We start from the raw sequence: 21,183 nt of genomic DNA on the forward strand, positions 1-21,183 counted from the left end.
ATATTCCATGTTCTCTCGGGGTAGGAAAGAGAGATTAGAGTATTGGGTTCCTTTAAACCCCCCCCCCCTACAGACTGTCAGTTTAAGCTAGAGATATCTGTTTGGATGCGTCTCAATCCACTGCGTCCGCTGATATCTCACTTCCACATCTGCAGTGAAGGGTGGCAGAGCTAGAGCAGTGTTTGTCAGACCATGAGACATCCTGAAAATTGGTCTTCTCATGAAAATGTATTTTACCTGAAGGGCAAATTCAATATTTTATCAAATTATTTTATTTTTATACCTAAAGGGGTCCTAAAATTCAAAATCAAATAGCTAAAAGATCCATAGTATGACCTTCCAACAAGTCCATATGTCAGCTTAACCTTCAGCATGCAAGGTCCTGTTATTCTAAACCACTGTTATTCCACTCTGAGAGCTGACAATGAACTTTGGGGCAGAGGGCAATCAGGATTATTCTCTCGTGTGTGTGTGTGTTGTCATTTACCTGTCACTTCCTAAAGAAGGCATGGTTTATTTATATCGTCCAGTAGAATGGAGTGCATGTAGGCTACATAAGGCCAGACAAAGCACTCTCCATTGTTCAGTTGCATTTTGGGAGTCCCATTGTTCTGTTCATCACCCATCTCCTCCAGCTCCAGCTATGGTAAGTGCCTGTCCTGTTCTATGCCACTGTAGGATTTCACACTGTCAGCTACGTATGTCAAGGGGGTGGTTGTAGGGGAAAGGGAATTATTCATGTAAAACTCTGCTAAGTCCTTAGAGGAAGCAGCTATACAGGTAGATAGATGTGTAGTTAGATCGATTGACGGTGGTAGCTTGGATGATGATGACAATTGTTCGAATCAAAAAAGGAATCTGTTAGATGTCATATTTTCTTTCATAGTGTTCTAGAAAATTAAAATTTTCTATCTGTTCAGTATTTCCAGTATGTAAAGTATTTTAAGTTGGGCGTGATCACACCTTAAATCATAGTATCCAGTTTAGTTAGTTCAAGGCATTGTCCAGGCAAAGACCGTTTTATCCCAAACATAACAGTTGTATTGTGTCGATACATTGCCGCTAGTATAAATCTGGGTAGATCTGCTCCTGGAAGTCCACAGTGTGCAGGCTTTTGCTCCAGCCCACTATGTTTTATGGATATACCTCTCCTTTCCACCTCTCTCCAAAGGCACCCAAGAAGGCAAAGAAGAAGTCAGCGGACTCTAACTCCAATGTGTTTTCGATTTTTGAGCAGTCTCAGATCCAGGAGTTCAAGGAGGTAATAATCTGTCTCTTCCCTTATTACCATGACGACAGCCCATCGATCACACTGCACCCTTTTCTGTCTGGTTTGTTTGTCATCGTCCTAGTGCCCAACCCATTCTGCCTCTACTGTTCAGATTGAATCACACTATCGGATCAACCCGAACTACTATGCTAGCTCAGACATTTTCTTTTCACATTGTCCTTTCAAGCACAGTTCCAGCAACTATGGTGAATGTTTAACCAGGCCGCCTAATACATCTCGGTTTGGCCCTATAGTGTGAATCCGGCATCTCTGTAAGCCTGTATGTTTACCTGTCCATCACCTTTCATGAGTTGTCCATTTTCCACCTGTCTCTCTGCCCTTATCATGAATTCCAGGCGTGTGGTATGAGCGGTGTCGCTCCTTAAATCATGGCCAGGCATTCAGGCCCTGTCATCGGTGATTAGGCAGGGCTGGGGATAGAATGGGAAATATGCCCTGGCCTGAATGCCACTCTTAAACCCCAGGGAGTAACATAGTATGAATACAGCAACTAAGAATAAAGGCTTAGAAAAAAGGAATGTCCAGAGATCCATGTTCCAGAGAGCATCGATGGGATCGTTTTGACAAAGATTTCTGGCATGGAGATAACGTGTGGTCCACTTGACCAAACACCGGCACATTGAAATGATTTGATATGCAGAGTGGCTCCAACTGTAGGCCATGGGATTTACTGTCACTCTCCTCCCAACACATACACACACACACACAGACAAACTCTAGTTACTGGAGTCGTTTTCATGTCTCCCTTTAAGTGTTGAACCTCCATATTGACAGGCCTTCACCATCATGGACCAGAACAGAGATGGATTCATTGACAAAAATGACCTGAGGGACACCTTTGCTGCACTGGGTGGGTTGAATATGTATTCTACTATGTATCTATTTGTTCAGTTAGGTCAGTAAGAATGTATTCCCGTTTACAATAACGACCTGGCCATAACGAAAGCAATGGTACTGACCCATGTCTCTGTAACAGGGCGGCTCAACGTGAAGCAGGAGGAGATAGATGAGATGCTGAAAGAGGCGTCCGGCCCCGTCAACTTCACCATCTTCCTCACCATGTTCGGGGAGAAGCTGAAAGGTGAGGTGTGCAAACAAGGGATGCATTCAGTTGGTTAAACGTCGTGCTACATTTTGCAACAGTGCTGAATGTCACTTCCTCCCAAATGTTTAACAGATGAGTTGCCTGAATCCTAATTTGAATGACATTTTCCCTCTGAATTTTTGTATGTTGTACTCTTATATTGTCCACGTCTGCCTCCCATCGACTTAGTTCTAATTAGACGTTTTCTCTGTGTAGGCGCTGATCCAGAGGAGACTATCCTCAATGCTTTTAAAGTATTTGACCCCGAAGGAAAAGGGGTCCTGAGGAAGGACTTGTGAGTAGTCGCGTGTGCGTTTGTGTAAACGGGCCTATAGGGTCAAAGCTTTGTGGAGATGGTTAATGTCATCCTTGTTCTTGCTCGTCTTCAGTGTGACAGAGATGCTGACGACACAAGCGGACAGATTTTCTCCTGAAGAGGTTGGAGCACATACCAATTTACACTAAACACAATATAATCTATATACTGTCCACACACACATTGCACACATTGACCCATTGTACATACAACTATTGAAATACAGCAGACAAACCATTTTAAATAAACAACTCATCACCACTCATAATCAGTAACATAACATAGTTCATGCATAAACATGTTGCGTGTTGCTTCGAAAATGGTGTGAAGTGCGTGATGTGTACGCCAGTGATTGAGTCACTAAATCTTCTCGCTGGTTTTCTCAGATGGAGCAGATGTTTGCAGCCTTCCCACCAGACGTGGCAGGAAATCTAGACTACAAAAACCTTGTGCACATCATCACACACGGAGAAGAGAAGGACCAGGAGTAACGAACTCACTGCTCCTTCAGCGTGTCTGTCAGTGATATAAATACAAGCTCTAGACAAGAGATAATCTAGCGCTTCTATTTCTCTGGTCAAAACACCTATTGGCAGTCATCTATCATCTCCAGGCTCCATCCACGGTCCTGTGTGCTTGCCCCGCCCACTTACATAGTCAGATCAGGTGAAGCTCCACAGTGGAAGGGGAGAAAAAGGAACAGAAGGAAACTCACTGGCCTCTGCCTCCTACAAAAGGCTCAAAACACTTTTCAACTGGCCTCCTTTTGTGATGCATTACGTTTGCCGCTCATCAGTAGAGGTTAAGACAGTGTTTTCCAAACTGTCCTCGGGATCCTAAGGGGTGCACGTTTTGGTTTTTGCCTGTAACATTACACAGCTAATTCAAATGACCAGAGCATGATGACTAGTTTATTATTTGAATCAGTTGTGTGGTGCTATTGCAAAAAAACAAACATACACCCCTTGGGGTCCCGAGGACCGAGTTTGGGAAACGCTGCGTTAAGCCAACTGTCAAGCCAAATGTGTGTAAATGGTTGAATTCAGGCTACAGCTATTATACAATCTGATCACTGTCCAATAAATCACTTTAACTCATGTCTTTTGTCCATTTGTTATTTCTTCCACCTTACGATAATACATTTAGATTTTGAAGCAGCTCCTTTGAGAGCATAACAGCTATTAGATGCTCTTTTTTTACTTGATTGACTAATGACACATTAGAACGAATGTCATATGTTATAAGTGACATAATGTTTCAACTCAACAAATCTAGTATATGTATCAATGGGCGTATGCTTCCTTAAATTATTAAATTAACCTCTTAACAATTTGTCCAAGTTTATCACATAACTGCTGCTGCCACCCTGTGTTGTAAATAGGTAAAACAAAAAATATAGTTTACATCAGGGGTTAATGACAATCAGTGTGGGTTGTAAATAGTGCATAAGCAGACTTTTCCTAATACGAACAGCCCACTAGGCGAGTTTGAGGTTCAATCGATCTCTTCAGTCAGGAAGAGCTTTTCAACTTGTTTATAAACTGATTCAGGGTTTCAGCTTTGTTTTGGCAAAAGTCCTGCCCAGCAGCTGAGGGTATGATGGATCCCCTAAGACTAAGATCATGTAGCCTTCTGTATTTAGAGAGGAGCAAGTGAGGTAGTAGAGATGGCTGTCTTCTGACATCAGACTGGGCTTCAAGGTACAGAGGGGCCTGACACTGTCCAAACATGGGGTTTGGTTTGGAAAGACAAAGCCCCTGTGTTTATTTTAGTTAATGTGATGACGAGACAGGGTAACGTTACACCGCATGATGCATCAAACAGGCAGACAATAAGCTGCCAGCAAGTGATCCCCCTAACGCCTGTTGTTGCTCCAATGAGCTGATGCCTGGCCATGCTGGGAGACTTTGACACAGGTGCAAAGCCCTGAGTCACCCACTGTTTGTTATTTCATTGTCCAAAATTAAGCATTGTTCCTAGGGTGGGGGACAAGGGATAAGGGCCTAGATGAGCTGTGGTATTTCCAACGATAATGGGAACAAACCTGTTCAAAAGTGTGTGTGTGTTTGTGTAGGGCTGTTGTGGTGACCATATTACTGCAACACTGGTAGTCATGAGTCATGACCGCAGTACAATTCCACATAACGATTGAGTCACTGTAATCTCCTTTTATGCACTCTGGACATGCTTGGGTAGTGCCCAACTTCCTAATGACCATCAGGCAAACTCTGTTTTTCACAATTCCTGACATTTAATCCCAGTAAAAATTCCTTGTTTTATGGTCAGTTAGGATCACCACTTTATTTTATGAATGTGAAATAATAATAATAGTAGAGATAATGATTCATTTCAGATTTTATTTATTTCATCACATTTCCAGTGGGTCAGAAGTTTACATACACTGAATTAGTATTTGGTAGCATTGCCTTTAAATTGTTTAACATAGGTCAAACGTTTTAGGTAGCCTTCCACAAGCTTCCCACAATAAGTTGGGTAAATTGTGGCCCATTCCTCCTGACAGAGCTGGTGAAACTGAGTCAGGTTTGTATGTCTTTGTACACCCAAATCACACCCTGACCAAACCAAAATAGAGACATAAAAAACTCTAAGGTCAGGGCGTGACAGTACCCCCCACCCCCCACACACACAAAGTTGCGGACTCCGGCCTCAAAACCTGAACCTATAGGGGAGGGTCTGGGTGGGCATTTCTCCGCGGTGGCGCCTCTGGTGAGGGACGTAGACCCCGCTCCACCTCTGGCTTGGCCCACTTAGGTGAGGACCCTCGCCGCCGACTGGGGACCCTCGTAGAGAGCTCCGGACTGGAGGGCGCTGCTTGAAGCTCCGGACTGAAGGGCGTCTCTGGAAGCTCCGGACTGGAGGGAAACTCTGGATAGAGGAGACGCAGAGACAGCCTGGTGCGTGGGGCTGCCACAGGGCCCACCAGGCTGGGGAGACCTACAGGAGGCCTGGTGCGTGGAGGAGGAACCGGATGAACCGGGCTGTGGGGGAGCCCTGGTGCGGCAGCCTTGGCACCACTCCTCCAGGCTGAATGCCCACTTTAGCCCGGCCCCTTCAGAGTGCAGGCACAGGTCGAACCGGGCTGTGGGGGAGCACTGGAGATCTGGTGCTTAACACTTGCGCCTCTCCATTAGGCTCATTGCCCACTTTTGCCCGGCACGGGCGGAGCGCAGGCATAGGGCGAACTGAACCCTCCCAGCACCCCGGAGACACAGTATAATCACACAGGTCTATCGCCTGACCCCGCCAATCTCCCCGTGTGCCCCCACCCCAAAACATTTTTGGGGGGCTGCCTCTCGTGCCTGCTGCGCTGCCTTGCCTCATATCGCCACCTCTCAGCTTTAGCTGCCTCTAGGTTTTCCTTCGGGCGGCAATATTCCCCAGCCTGTCTCCAGGGTCCCTGTCCGTCCAATATCTCCTCCCAAGTCTAGGAGTGCTGAACCCTCTGCTCCTCGTTACCACACTGCTTGGTCCGTTTGTGGTGGGTAGTTCTGTAATGATATTCGTCGTCGGAAGATGAGGAATCATCGGACCAAAGTGCAGCGTGGTAAGTGTTCATGCTTGTTTTATTAAAACTGAACACTAAAACAAAAGTAAACAAGAGAATAACCGGAACAGTCCTGTAAGGTGCAAACACTAAACAGAAATGAACTACCCACAAAAACCCTGTGGGTAGACAGTTGTCCCTGATTGAGAACCATACCCGGCCAAAACAAAGAAATACAAAAACATAGAAAAGGGAACATAGAATGCCCACCCATATCACACCCTGACCAAACCAAAATAGAAACATAAAAAGCTCTAAGGTCAGGGCGTGACAACTCCAATACCTTGACTTTGTTGTCCTTAAGCCATTTTGACACAACTTTGGAAGTATGCCTGGGGTCATTGTCCATTTGGAAGACCCATTTGTGACCAAGCATTAACTTCCTGACTGATGTCTTGAGATGTTGCTTCAATATATCCACATAATTTTTCCTCCCTCATGATGCCATCTATTTTGTGAAGTGCACCAGTCCCTCCTGCAGCAAAGCACCCCCACAACATGATGTTGCTACCCCCGTGCTTCACGGTTGGGATGGTGTTCTTCAGCTTGCAAGCCTCCCCTTTCCCTCCAAACATAACGATGGTCATTATGGCCAAATAGTTATATTTTTGTTTCATCAGACCAGAGGACATTTCTCCAAAAAGTACAATCTTTGTCCCCATGTGCAGTTGCAAACCGTAGTCTGGCTTTTTTATGGCGGTTTTGGAGGAGTGGCTTCTTCCTTGCTGAGCGGCCTATCAGGTTATGTCGATATAGGACTTGTTTTACTGTGGATATAGATACTTTTGTGCCTGTTTCCTCCAGCACCTTCACAAGGTCCTTTGCTGTTGTTCTGGGATTGGTTTGCACTTTTTGTACGTTCATCTCTAGGACGTTCATCTCTAGGAGACAGAAAGCGTCTCCTTCCTGAGCGGTATGACGGCTGCGTGGTCCCATGGTGTTTATACTTGCGTACTATTGTTTGTGAAAGTGGTACCTTCAGGCGTTTGCTCCCAAGGATGAACCAGACTTGTGGAGGTCTTGGATGATTTATTTTGATTTTCCCATGATGTAAAGCAAAGAGGCACTGAGTTTGAAGGTAGGCCTTGAAATAATTCCACAGGTACACCTCCAATTGACTCAAATTATGTCAATTAGCCTATCAGAAGCTTCCAAAGCCATGACATAATTTTCTGGAATTTTCCAAGCTGTATAATGACACAGTCAACTTAGTGTATGTAAACTTCTGACCCACTGGAATTGTGATAAGTGAAATTGTTGGAAAAATTACTTGTGTCATGCACAAAGTAGATGTCCTAGCCGACTTGCCAAAACTATAGTTTGTTAACAAGACATTGTGGAGTGGTTGAAAAAACAGTTATAATGACTCCAACATAAGTGTATGTAAACTTCTGACTTCAACTGTAGGTGGGGGCGAAGTGACTACGCATAGGTATCAAACAAACAGCGAGTAGCAGCAGTGTGTGGGGGGTGTGTCTGGTGGCAATTTTTATGAATTGTTCAGCAGTCTAATGGCTTGGGGGTAGAAGCTGTTGAGGAGCCTTTTGTTCCTAGACTTGACGCTCCAGTTCCGCTTTCCGTGCGGTAGCAGAGAAAACAGTCTGTAACTTGGTGACTGGTCTCAATTTTATGGGCTTTCCTCTGACACTGCTTATTATATAGGTCCTGGATGACAGGAAGCTTGCCCCCAGTGATGTACTGGGCTGTTCGCACTCGGTCAGATGCCGAGCAGTTGCCATACCAGGCGGTGACGCAACCGGTCAGGATGCTCTTGATGGTGCAGCTGTAGAACTTTTTGTGGATCTGAGTACCCATGCCAAATATTTTCAGTCTCCTGAGGGGGAAAAGATTTTGTCTTGGTATGTTTGGACCATGATAGTTAGTTGGTGATGTGGACACCAAGGAACTTGAAACTCTCAAACCGCTCCACTACAGCCCCGTTGATGTTAATGGGGGCCTGTTTGGCTCGCCTCTTCCTATCGCTCCTTAGTCTTGCTCACATTGAGGGAGAGGTCGCTGTCCTGGCACCACACACAAACGGTCTCAGTGAACTACCTTCATTTATCCACCATCTTTGTTCATAGCCAACATAACAAATACATGGTTAGTGTGATTGTGTGAGTGCGTAATGGATGTAGGTTTATGTGATTGTGTGAGTGTTGAATGGAAATAGAATTGGTTGGTGATGATGGCTGCAGTACCTGGTTGACATGGTCCTCCATGATGCGGCTGCCTCTGATGAAGTCTCCTTAGGGTGCGTATCCTAACCCCATCTCCTTCTTCCTCTGCCACAGCTTAGCAGGATCTCCTTCATCTGAGGAAAAGGAATAGCTTGAAAAAAAGTAATTATCCTAGCCTGGTCCTAGATCGGTTTGTGGTACCTTCCAACACAAAATCGGATTGATTTATTATTTAGGCCAGGGTTGCATACCATTTATCTCCAATAAACAGAAATACACATTGGTTGGAAATTGGAATTGTGTGCGTGTCACTTATCTTCTCACCAAATATTGAGCTTCCCTAAACCCAAAATAACTAGCGGAGCTCGGGGCTGCCATTTCGCTGAAAAACGAATCCCATATTGTAGCTTTAATCAGAACATCCCTAGTAAAAAATACATTTAAAAAATCACCCACTGCCGCTAGATGGCAGACTACCGCTAAAAGTTTAAATGCACCAGCCTACTGGTAAAACTTGGAGGCTCCAGGTGGGGGCGAGCTGCGTGTCCCCATGAGTGCATTTGTCTCCTCCTCGATTGTAGCAGGCAGCAGCTAAATTGAAAACTTATTTGCTGCATTCAGATCACTGGAATTTCTGTATAGCAGCCACGGCGTAGACAGATCTGTGCTACCAACAATCGAATCAAAGGACAACCGCCTCGGTTTGCAGAGTAGAACCGACTCCTGCTGCTACCACCATGGATGATTTAGGTAAATTTGATTGTTGTTATTTCCTAGCTAGAGCTATCGAATTGTTTCCCATCTTTTCTTACTGCCAGATTACCTGGATATCGCTCGTTCCTCGGCGCACAACAAATCTGTTAATAGCTATAGCACAGGACAACAAATGTCGCTAACGTTATAGCCAGTTATTACCCAGCTGTAGCTATCCTATTACACAGCGTGGGAATCGGCAGGTTGGAGGCCCGCTGTGGTTCCGAATTTTTTATTTTTGCCTTGGCGTCATGGAGGGAGCAATAGGCTAGACATCCAATTCGTAATTATTGTGAACTCCTGCTAGCTGTGAAGCAATGCTCGCACATGTGTTTTCAAAACCCAATTTGAACATAATGTTAGCAATGTACATGCACATTAGGATTCAGCCTCTAGTTTTTAACTGCCTCATCACATACTGGTTGATTTGCATATCAACTTTTTAATTACATGACAGATTGCCAATCTGAATTTTGCGAGTCGGTATGCAGTTTTGCCCGGTGCTGACGGGCAATGCAACTAAATGATGACAGCGACTATGCATGCACTCATCTTGCAGCACTCGCACTTTACATGACATTCGGTATCGGGTGACCGAGGTGCACACCTCTGCTACTTTCCAAGTTGGGGCGTTTGTTGAGCCATAAATGTGTAGCCTCAGGTTTGAAGAAATCTGTTAATTCTAGTTCTCTGCTGCCGTTTGTTTTCTTTTTGCATCTACTAATTTAAAGAGGTCATGGGTATCTCTCAATGTAGATGTTTTATATTGAATATTTCTGTTACTTTTTATTTATGTATTTTTTAATGATCTTTTTTACCTGTAACTGTGTGAGCATCTGGGTTTCCCTTCTGTCCTATTTGATCTAAGCCAATTATGGGGTCCATGTGCAGATGATGAGTAGGGAGTTCATTCTGGTATTTGAGTGCAGGTCAAGCAGAAACACAACCCCCCCCCCCCCCCCCCCCCCCTCCCACAGCCCAGTTTGGACTCGTGGGGTTCATTGTGCATGCTGTCCACAGTGTGACACCATCTGTTTTCTTACAAAATTTATGAATCTGCTTTTACAATGAACGTCCTAGCTCCTCACGACCTGACCACAGCTTATGGGCAGATCAGTGTCAGCTCGCAACCTTAATGGATTTATCAGTGAACAGTGGCGAAAACCTGAATTAACTCGCCTCCCAAAATAGCTAGCCTACAATACATGCTATTGGTTTGCTGCTAACAGCATGAAATGGTTGTGCTGTTGCTTCTGTCATCATTAGGGCACCTCCACAAGTGATTAGAGAGAGCACTCCCAGTTCATAATTGTATCAGAGTCTCAAAATAGACCACAGCATTGTGTTTACAGGTTTTGCACACCCAATGCCCACACTCATTCAGCAATGCAATATTGCAGGGGGGAAATCGTATATGTAGGTGTGTCTGGGTCTAGGTTTGTCTGTTGGACATGGAAACCATGAGGTTCAATTTAGTTAGTCATCTGAAAAACACATTATTGGATGCAAAAAAAAATGCATTTAATTGGATTCTAAAAATGGTTCAGAATAACAGCTTAACGTAAAGACAGGTAATAAACTGTTCTGTAAAAGACATGTGGCTCATGCTATTATGGTATTGATATAGGATGCCATGTAATGTGAGGCCCCTTTTAAAGGTGTAATTTGATTTTGGATGTCAAAAAAATTGCCACGCCGACACTTGCAGGACCGAGCGAAGCGGCATCGCATGAAATGCAGGAGAACAGCGTCGTACCTACTGAGTCTTTTGCCTGATTCACATACTATAGGGGACAACCTGAACCGTACTGTACTGGCTCAGATATATTCTCTTCACATTGTCCTTTCCAGCAACTCGATGCATAACCAGGTCAGCCCAGTATTGCTCCACTCGGTTTTGCTCAGTTTGACTTGGCTCAGTAGTGTGAAAAGGGCCGTAGTTTGTTTTCCACTCGAGTTGAACGCGGCACTAACAACTTACCTATGTGACTGCGCCCACCTCAGTGGCGTAGTTGAAATCATACACATCTTCTAAATGACCAACGGGAAATCACCCTCCCTTCCAAATGTTATCCTTAGTGTCCAAAGAAAATCATGCCATGAATGTTTGTCACACTAAACCCTGTCAATATTTATGGACACACAGGTGTGTCCCAAAAGGCACCCTATCCCCTACATAATGCACTACTTTTGACCCAAGCTCTATGGACCCTTGTTCAAAAATAGTGCACTGTATAGGGAATATGTTGCCATTTGGGATGCAGGAACCGTCTCCACTTATGTAGTTGAAGGGCTTCTCCTTAAAGTCCTCCCTCAAAAATTAGAGTTGCGCAATCCAGTGTGGCTTTATGGCCATGCAGTGAGGGGTTGTAAATGTTGTCATAGGGATTCTGAATAGATTTTAGGGGGGTTTGAGGGCCACAACACATCAGCCACAACCTATTCCAGAGAATGGAAGTTAAGCTGTATCTTATACTGCCCATTTCATAATAGAAACACTTGGTAATTCATGTCTTTTTTACCCTTGCATTCCTAGTTCAGCTCATGGCTGAATTAGAGTTTAGGACCAAACTTTACCAAGTAATTACTCAGTTATTTAATTGAAAAAGGACTGGTATGTTTACCGGGAAGATTTTCCTTGGTAGGCAGAGGTATATCATGAAAAGAGGGGCCAGCAAGTTTGTCCTCGTCTCTCTCTGAAGTGCTGAGGCGGCAGCCCCCAGGTAGCCTCTCCCTCTCTCACACACACTTTATGGACTCTGTTGTCTATTTCTGGCACCCTCACTCAAACCACACAACCCCGACCCAGGCCGGGCTCCTATGCATAAACAAACCACACACAAACGCAGGAGGAGGATGAGAAGTGTGGTCTCACACGGACATTCAAGCACACCCTACTTCCTACTCCTCTTAAATGTGTTTTCTGACTTGTCAGTGAGTGGATGTGAGAGGCAAAAACACACAAGACCACTCAACTAGTGTTATGTGCCATGTGTTCCACATTTTTACACTTACACTGCACAAGAATATAAACGAAACATGTAAAGTGTTGGTCCCATGTTTCCTGAGCTGAAATAAAAGATCCCAGAAATGTTCCATTTGCAAAAAAAGCATATTTCTCTCAAATTCTGTGCACAAATTTGTTTATATCTCTGTTAATGAACATTTACCATTTGCCAAGATAATCTAACAGGTGTGGCATATGAAGAAGTTGATTAACTTAATTGGGATAGGGGGCAGCGTTTTCACTTTTGGATGAATAGCGTGCCCAGCGTAAACTGCCTCCTACTCAGTCCCAGATGCTAATATATGCATATTGTTAGTAGTATTGGATAGAAAACACTCTGAAGTTTCTAAAACTGTTTGAATGATGTCTGTGAGTATAACAGAACTCATATGGCAGGCAAAAACCTGAGAAAAAATCTAAACAGGAAGTGGGAAATCTGAGGTTTGTAGTTTTTCAACTCCGTCCGTATTGACGATACAGTGGAAAATTGGTTACGTTGCACTTCCTAAGGCTTCCACTAGATGTTAACCGTCTTTAGAACGTTGTTTGATGCTTCTACTATGAAGGGGAGCTGAATGAGAGGGGAATGAGTCAGAGGTCTGCCAGCAGTCACGAGCTCAGTCACGCACATTCACATGAGAGGTAGCTCCATTTCCATTGCTTTTCTACAGACAATGGAATTGTCCGGTTGGAACATTATTGAACATTTATGATAAAAACATCCTAAAGATTGATTCTATACATCGTTTGATATGTTTCGACGAACAGTAATATAACTTTTTGGAATTTTCGTCCGACCTTTCCGCTGGAAGTTGCGCGTTTCGATTTGTTTACCAAACACCCTAACAAAAGGAGGTAAATGGACATAAATTATTAACTTTATCGAACAAATCAAACATTTATTGTGGAACTGGGATTCTTGGGAGTGCATTCTGGTGAAAATCATCAAAGGTAAGTGAATATTTACAATGCTATTTCTGACTAATGTTGACTGCGCAACATGGCAGATATTTATTTTGGCTGGTTTGGGCTCTGAGCTCCGTACTCAGATTATTGCATGGTATGCTTTTTCCGTAAAGTTTTGCAGTGGTTGCATTAAGGAGAAGTTTATCATAGGTTCCATGCATAACACTTGTATTTTCATCAACATTTATAATGAGTATTTCTGTAAATTGATGTGGCTCTCTGCAAAATCACTGCATGTTTTGGAACTACTGAACATAACACGCCAATGTAAAATGAGAATTTTGGATATAAATATGCACTTTATCGAACAAAACATACATGTATTGTGTAACATTAAGTCCTATGAGTGTCATCTGATGAAGATCATCAAAGGTTAGTGATGAATTTTATCTCTATTTGTGCTTTTTGTGACTCCTCTTTGGCTGGAAAAATGGCTGGGTGTTTCTGTGACTTGGTGGTGACCTAACATAATCGTTTGTGGAGCTTTCGCTGTAAAGTATTTTTTAAATCAGACACTGTGGCTGGATTAATGAGAATTGTATCTTTAAAATGGTGCCTAATACTTGTATGTTTGAGAAATTTGATTTTTGAGATTTCTGTTGATTTGTATTTGGCGCCCTGCAATTTCATTGGCTGTTGTCGAGGGGTTCTGCTAGTGGAACGCAGGTTAAACAGCATGATACATGAGACAATAAAAGGCCACTCTAAAATGTGCAGTTTTGTCACACAATACAATTCCACAGATGTCTTAAGTTTTGAGGGAGTGTGCAATTGGCATGCTGACTGCAACATCGTTTTAGAGAATTTGGTAGCACGTCCAACCGGCCGCACAACTGCAGACCACGTAACCACGCCCGCCCAGGACCTCCATTTCCGGCTTCTCCACCTGCGGGATCGTCTGAGACTAGCCACCCGGACAGCTGATTAAATTGTGGGTTTGCACAACCGAAGAATTTCTCCACAAACTGTCAAAAACCGTCTCAGGGAAGCTCATCTGCATACATATCATCCTCACCAGGGTCTTGACCTGACTGCAGTTCGGCGTCGGAACTGAGTTCCAAGTGGGCAAATGCTCACTTTTGATGGCCACTGGCACGCTCGAGAAGTGTGCTCTTCACGGACGAATCCTGGTTTCAACTTTATCTTGCAGGAGGCATACAGAGTGTATGGCGTCGTGAGGGCGAGCGGTTTGCTGATGTCAAGGTTGTGAACAGAGTGCCCCGTGGTAGTGGTGGTGGGGTTATGGTATGGGCAGGCAGGCAGGCAGGCATAAGCTACGGTCAACTAACACAATTGCATTTTATCGATGGCAATTTGAAGGCACAGAGATACCGTGACGAGATCCTGAAGGCCCATTGTCGTGCCATTCATCCGCCGCCTCATGTTTCAGCATGATATTGCGCAGCCCCATGTCGCAAGGATCATGCCGCCTTAACCAGCTGCGGCATTGGAGCTAGCACATAGACAACCAGAGCTTTGACAGCAATGTGAGTTACACCTACAGGTGCAATCTCAAAAATGTATGTCCCCTGTTACCACAGTATAAAAATATGTAAACAACCGATGCTCACACAATTGTCCTTACTCCCTCACTCACTGTGAGTGAGTGCAAACAATACACTCACACCCCCCCCCCCCCCCCCCCCCCCTCTCCGTTCAACCTTGACAATCAATGCCTTTTAGCAGAAATCAAACGTCAAATTCTGCCTCTAAGAAAGCACACACACGTGCTCTATTTAATGCCAGAGAAGCCGGTGTTCGGAGGATATATAGGCACGGGTGTTGTTAGGCTCAAGGCAAAGTCGAGCACTATGCCGTTCTGCACGATGCGTTTCTAGGACTAGGGTTATAGTGTAGTTCTACATCAGCACATCCACCACTAACACACCCTCAACTTCCGCAGTTGAGGGCGTGGCCATTTCACATCTGAATGTGCCCCCTGCTAAATGTATATGTACGTGTGTTTCCTCAAAAGCTAAAACAGGCCAGTTTGAAGTGCCGTTGCTGCACTGGGCTGAGTGAGATAACTCGTTGTTACCCCTGAATGAGAACTGACATACATAGACTCCTCCTGTCATCTGGTTCTAATGTTCACCATTACACTGCACATGGGACCACTACAATAGTGTGTGTGTGTGCGTCAAGTACATTGATAAGGTATAATGTTGGCCTAAGTTTATGGGAATAGAATATGCTTGACATGGACAGTGTATTTTAAAGGGCTTCTGTCTGTGTTGTGTGAGTGAGAGGGCTCAGTGGAATATCTTAGTTGTCACTGTCTGTTTGTCAGTCTTGGCGGAGGGAGGTGGCCCAAGGGCCAATGTGTCATTTCCTCTCGTAATGCAAAGCACAGCAGCCCCATGTCTCTGAGTCTGACTTGATCTGTGTGCCTGCCTCTGCAGCCCTATGGGTCTGTGTGCCTCTGACCTATGTGTAGCCTTTGTCTGGGAGGCTGCATGTGACTGAGTGCTTTCTTGCGTGTTTGTGTCTGTGGTGAGGCATAAGTGACCGGAGCTAGGGAAGCACAGTGACTTGTGCTTCAGGTACTTCTAAGACTGTTTTCCCAGGTACTATTATTCCTTGACTAAAAAGCACTTTGGAAGGAGAATTTTCATTAAAATGGCTGTTCAGTCCAGGACTAGGATTATTCTAAATCCGGGAAACAGACCCCGAACATTCCAAATTTTATGTAGTCTTAACTTTTACGATTCACAAGTTCTATCCGTCACTTGTGGGAGAATGTGGTTCTGTCTAAATGTGGCCATGCCCACATCTAAATCTTTCCTTTTCTAGTGGTAAGTGAGAAGTAGCCTATGACTGGTAAGTCTTCAGACCCCTTGACTTTTTCCACATTTTGTTACGTTACAGCCGTATTCTAAAATGGGTTAAATGAAAGCAATACTCAGCGATCTACACACAATACCCCATAATGACAAAGCACTTTTTTTGGGGGGGGGAGATTTATCACTTGTTTAGCATTTGGTGAAGGCGCAGTTAAGCGTTAGAGGCAGAAAAGAATAGGTCTACATTTCTAACATGTTTTCACTTTGTCATTATGGGTGGGTGAGAATAATCTATTTAATACATTTTTGAAAAAGGCTGTAACGTAACAAAATGTGGAAAAAGTCAAGAGGTCTGAATACTTTGCAAAGGCCCTGTAGACGTTCAACAAAGTCCTCCATTTGAAGATCCTCTTTTTCTTCCTTTGTGGTGGTGACAATGCCTGTGAACTACGCCCAACATTTTAGGTCCGCTACAAAACAATCACATCTATGTACACTGAAACACCTACTGCTAGTACAGACCACAAAACAATGGCGGTACGAACTTCAACCAAACACCTCTGAAATGAACAATCGCCATAATACTGCAGCGCCACTGGACGTATGTTGAAAAGATAACCTGTCGAAGAAAATTCACACATTGAAATAGCCAAACACTTCAAAGGCCTGACTTCACTGAGAAGGAGGTAACGGCTGTTTCAGAGCTAGTGAAAGGGCGTGACAGGCGTTTTTAAGGCCCGACTTCATCCGTCAAACAGTACACTGTCCTCCTGTATTTGGGCACAATGCTGTCCTTTTTATTAGGTGTGTGTGTGTGACAGTGCGTTCGTTCTTATGTGGAGTTCTTAGGAGAATGAACAACATGCGCGGACGGTGGAGAGCTTCTGTAGGTTCCAATCATCTGCTGGATCCAGTTATAAGGCGAGCTGGACCAATCCAAACTCAATTTCCAGTTGTCTCCTCTGACAACACTGATTACAGATTAGGACTATAACCCACTGCTGCAGGAGATGGGGCTTCTACGTCTGCGGAAACAGATTTCCAGGCCAACTACTGCTTAATAGAAGCCTCCCCTTCTCAGTCCGAACCCTTTCACCCTCTCACTCTCCCTCTCTGGCACTTAAACAGCACTGATTGTTTTCCAGCCGATGATGTGGCCTGGCGGGATGTTTGCCTGAACTTTATGGCGTTTCAGGGGCCGTCCCCCTCCTCCTTCTCTTATTGTGTCCAAGGCGGAGGTTGACAAAGGCAGGCCTGTCTCGGACCCTGTGATCAACACTGGCCTCCAGAACAGAGACAGTACCGCTCAGAGCCCAGGCAATGACGAACATCAAGTTGATCAGTGGTCTAGTCAGCAGCCCCCAACCCCATGGACCAATATGTCTAGACCTAGTAAAGTGTTCAGTCAAGCCTCTTGCTCATTGTAAACCGTGTGGATTCTTATGCATCTCTGCAAATTTCGTGAAATAAGACATGGGTTGTAGTCATTCACGCAAATTCTATTCCCAGAAATGCATGCAATAGTTTGAAAACATTGCATTTGGTCTTGGTCATTTGTTTATGGATTAGAGATGAGAAGCTGAAACTAGAGTGAAGTGTGAGATTGAGAGTAGGGTAGAGAGAACATAAGTGGGTCTCCCCCTGTGCAGAAATGTTTGATCTCTAGAGTTGGTACAATATCCCGGAGGATCTTTGACCTCGGTTGTGTTTACTAGGCACGAAACGGAAGGAAACCAACTGAAACAGAGAGGGACTAGCCGAACTAGTGTCCAATGAGAAACACGTTTTCGTTTTTTCATTGTAAAACGTTTTGCAACTATTTTCCCTTGTGAATACGACACAGGACTTTTCTGGTGGATCATTAATTGAGATGTTTTTATTGCTTATGTTCTGGTTTGCAATGTGGATGTGCACAGGGCCCTGGCCAGAAGTGTTTCTAGTGCTGCATTGGTGCTTGAGCATTGCGCAAGTGTTTGGATGTTACTGCACTTTGGTTACAGTAGAGGATGTCTGGGCCACATAGCCCGAGGATATGTGTTAAAGCCTTTTGAAATGATTGCTGTGGACAAGGGCTCACTTGAAAAAGAGATGCCCACCAATCTCAAATGTGACCTAAATTTTAAAGGATGCGAGTGTGTGTGTGTTTGGAGAGTCCCATCTGAAGAGTGAAGTACTCCGAGTCATTTTCTCTTAAAGTCTGTCTGTGTGCTTGTGTGTCAAGTCATTATTTTGAAAACCGTATGGGTAGCCATGCATGTCATACTCCATCCAGAAATATTATAATGCTCCTAATAAGTCTCGAATTAGCCTGACTGAACAATATTTGTATCTTATGGTGCAATTCTGGGGGCGAAATCCGGTATCTGTGACCAACAGATACCGTATTCCCAGGCATGTGAAATCCATAGATTAGGACCTAATGAATTTATTTCAATTGACTGATTTCCTCATATGAACTGTAACTCAGTAAAATCTTTGAAATTGTTGCATGTTGCGTTTATATTTTTGTTCAGTGCATTTAGTAGGGCGAGGACAATACCTTTTTCGCAATACTATATTAGTATCATGGCAAGGAAACAAGAAGCGAATATCTTTAGGAAAACAGCCCTAATGTTGGAAACAATGTCATCCAGTCGCATTTGTTTATTTCCCATTTATTTTCCAAGCTAAAGCACACCTTATTTTACAGCATGTTTTAAAGGACCAAATAGATCGGTCTGATTTGTGTTGTAGTTTTTGCCATGGAAAGAATATCACGAAACTGGTATCGTCCCGGCCCTACTTCTTTTTAGAACATACTGTTTAGTAAAAAATACATACTGTACTTGTCATCCGTACTGAGAAGGCGTCATCTTAGATGCGTGATCACACTTGTTCCCCGCCGTTCGTTCATTTTTCTAAAGAGCGTCCCCTCTTCTGATGATCAGCTCTTGTCAAACATTGCTAGCTGTGAGAATATTATTCTCTTCCTCAATAGTGTGCAGTGAATTCTACTAGATTAAAAGCCGAAAGGAATATGAATTCCTGGCATTTAACCCTTTAACTCGTTGGAACTTACCTGTATGCATAGGGCTAAATTGAAATGTTTCTTACAGAATAAATATGGAAAGCATATGCATAACCAGTAGTCAAAATAAAGAAGCCTTGAATGAGTAGGTGTGTCCAAACTTTTGACTGGTACTGTAGCTTGAAGATTAAAAAAAAAGAGTAATGTGCTAATATTGTGCAATCCAGGTGTGCAAAGCTCTTAGACTTGCCCAGAAAGACTCCCAGGTGTAATCCCTGCCAAAGGGTGTTCTAACATGTATTGACTCGGGGGTGTGAATACTTATTTAAATTAGATATTTTTGTATTTTATTTTCAATAAATTGGCAATAAAGCTATAATTTATCACTTGTTTAGGCAGAAAAGAATAGGTCTAAATTTCTAACATGTTTTCACTTTGTCATTATGGGTGGGTGAGAATAATCTATTTAATCCATTTTGAATTCAGGCTGTAACACAACAAAATGTGGAATAAGTCAAGGGGTATGAATACTTTTTGAAGGCTCTGTAGCTAAGTTATAAAATACTATCTTACAGTGTTATGCTTTCACAAGGCAATTTAGACAAACCGATCAGAATTTTGGTGCTCATTGAAAGGAGTCATGTGCCATGGCAAATTTTCTTCACAATAGCAGACATACTGTAGGATCAGTCTGTTCAGAACAACCCAGGGTATGACGACATGTCATCTTGTAACTGTACATCAAACATAGAGATCATAAACGTTGACACTGTATATGACATGAGTTCCATGATTTGGAAATGTGAAGTGCACATTTGGACTTATGGGTGTATGGCTTGCTTGTATGACATCAAAGCACTATTTATTATAATCCTCAATGCCTCATCTTTCAAAATACATCAAGTCATTTTCATGTACAGAATTTCCCTCTCAGACAACAAACATTTGCAAAGGTTGCCCAGTTGCCGGAAGGGATGGGGTCACTTCTTGTCACGCGCATTGATCAAGTTCAGAATGGCTGTTAGTGAAAACCCATACAGCACTGTGAAGCGCAGAGCCAGAGCTCTGACATCATCTATAGCATGTTACTATACAGCCGCTACGTTCCAATTTAGACCCTTATAGAGCCCCACAGTGGAGGTGTCATAATACCCATAAAACCTAGCAGTCAAACAGGGAAATGATTCCAATTGGTTTTCCACCGTTCATTTTTCCCATGGGGGATTTTTAGAAACACTTCAAATAAGGGATGTGTTTAGTGAAGGCTTATCATGGTGTGACGTTTTGGTAACCATGTAAATCTCTCTCGGACAAGGTGATTTATCAATATATTCAGCTCAATTTGGTCTCTTGATTCAAAAAATGCTCATTTGCATCAGAGTAGACTACAAATCCCTGCAAGCTCCTGCACGTCATCTCTAGCTGACACCTTTGATAACAGTTATTGCGTGTATTTAAAGTTTGCACAAGACAGAATTGTCAATTGAAATACATTTTGCAAATGTATTCATTACTAAATTTAGCTAACATTAGATAAGAATCCAGAGATTCTTAACTTTGCCTCGATTCGGCAGTATCGTCCAGATCATCACGTAATATTTAGTTCTTTATGTTAACCACGCTATCAAAACGTCACGCCAGGGTAAGCTTACACAAAACACAGCCCTTATTTTAATAGTTTCTAAAATCCCCTATGGGAAAAATGAATGGTAGAAAAACGATTGGAACCATTTATTTGTTTGACTGCTTGGTTTTGTAGGGATTCTGACTCATACTGTGGTACTCTATTGATGCCCAAATCTGCCATTTTCAACCCGTATAGGGGTATAAGTGTGAAGGGCTACAGATTACAACATTTTAGACATTTCACATATTATAAGACATTCTATTTTTGTATACCCAAAAAGCCTGCTATTTAGAACACAAGTATGGGTATTCTTTCACGGCAAGTGATTGGGAGTGGTTAAGTTTCTCTAGTCCCATCCCACAGCTGTATAGCAAGAAAGTGGCGGGGTGCCTGCTTTATTTTTGTTTGAAACCCAGGTTGCCACATAAACCCTTTAAAAAAAGTTTTTTCTGAAATCCGTTATGTAATTGGCTCATCCAGGTTTGCAGTTTGGGTTGTCTGCCCTGTCTATAGCATGTGTATGGTGAGGTTGCCTGTGTGAGTGTTTGCACTTGTTTTAGTGGTACTAGGCACCTGTGAATATTGTAGCAGAAGCAGCTGGAAC

The 21,183-nt window shown here is 43.4% G+C and overlaps 2 protein-coding genes across 3 annotated transcripts in view; both read left to right on the forward strand.

Annotated features, from left to right (window-relative positions):
• The first annotated feature begins 542 nt into the window (after window positions 1-542).
• On the forward strand, window positions 543-3,788 carry LOC110494139 (myosin regulatory light chain 2, ventricular/cardiac muscle isoform). The gene is made up of 7 exons (XM_021568911.2): window positions 543-646; window positions 1,172-1,261; window positions 2,066-2,141; window positions 2,268-2,372; window positions 2,592-2,670; window positions 2,765-2,813; window positions 3,078-3,788. The coding sequence occupies exons 1-7, from the start codon at window positions 644-646 to the stop codon at window positions 3,180-3,182; spliced, it is 507 nt and encodes a 168-aa protein (XP_021424586.1). The 5' UTR covers window positions 543-643; the 3' UTR covers window positions 3,183-3,788.
• A 5,177-nt stretch (window positions 3,789-8,965) lies between these two features.
• Window positions 8,966-21,183, forward strand: part of LOC110493221 (paxillin) — a 55,036-nt gene continuing 42,818 nt past the window's right edge. The window contains exon 1 of one of the 2 annotated variants that reach the window (XM_036950209.1): window positions 8,966-9,186. In XM_036950209.1, coding sequence (XP_036806104.1) covers window positions 9,174-9,186 — 13 coding nt within the window. In that variant the 5' untranslated portion in view covers window positions 8,966-9,173. The remainder of the gene's footprint in view (window positions 9,187-21,183) is intronic. The other variant, XM_036950212.1, reaches the window with a different exon arrangement.

The sequence above is a fragment of the Oncorhynchus mykiss genome, chromosome 17 (assembly GCF_013265735.2).
Source record: "Oncorhynchus mykiss isolate Arlee chromosome 17, USDA_OmykA_1.1, whole genome shotgun sequence".
Lineage (NCBI taxonomy): Eukaryota > Metazoa > Chordata > Actinopteri > Salmoniformes > Salmonidae > Oncorhynchus > Oncorhynchus mykiss.

Coding starts and splice junctions, on each gene's coding strand:
- LOC110494139 (XM_021568911.2), top strand. Junction 2,671..2,764: donor GGGGTCCTGAGGAAGGACTT/GTGAGTAGTCGC, acceptor GCTCGTCTTCAG/TGTGACAGAGATGCTGACGA. Junction 2,814..3,077: donor ACAGATTTTCTCCTGAAGAG/GTTGGAGCACAT, acceptor TGGTTTTCTCAG/ATGGAGCAGATGTTTGCAGC.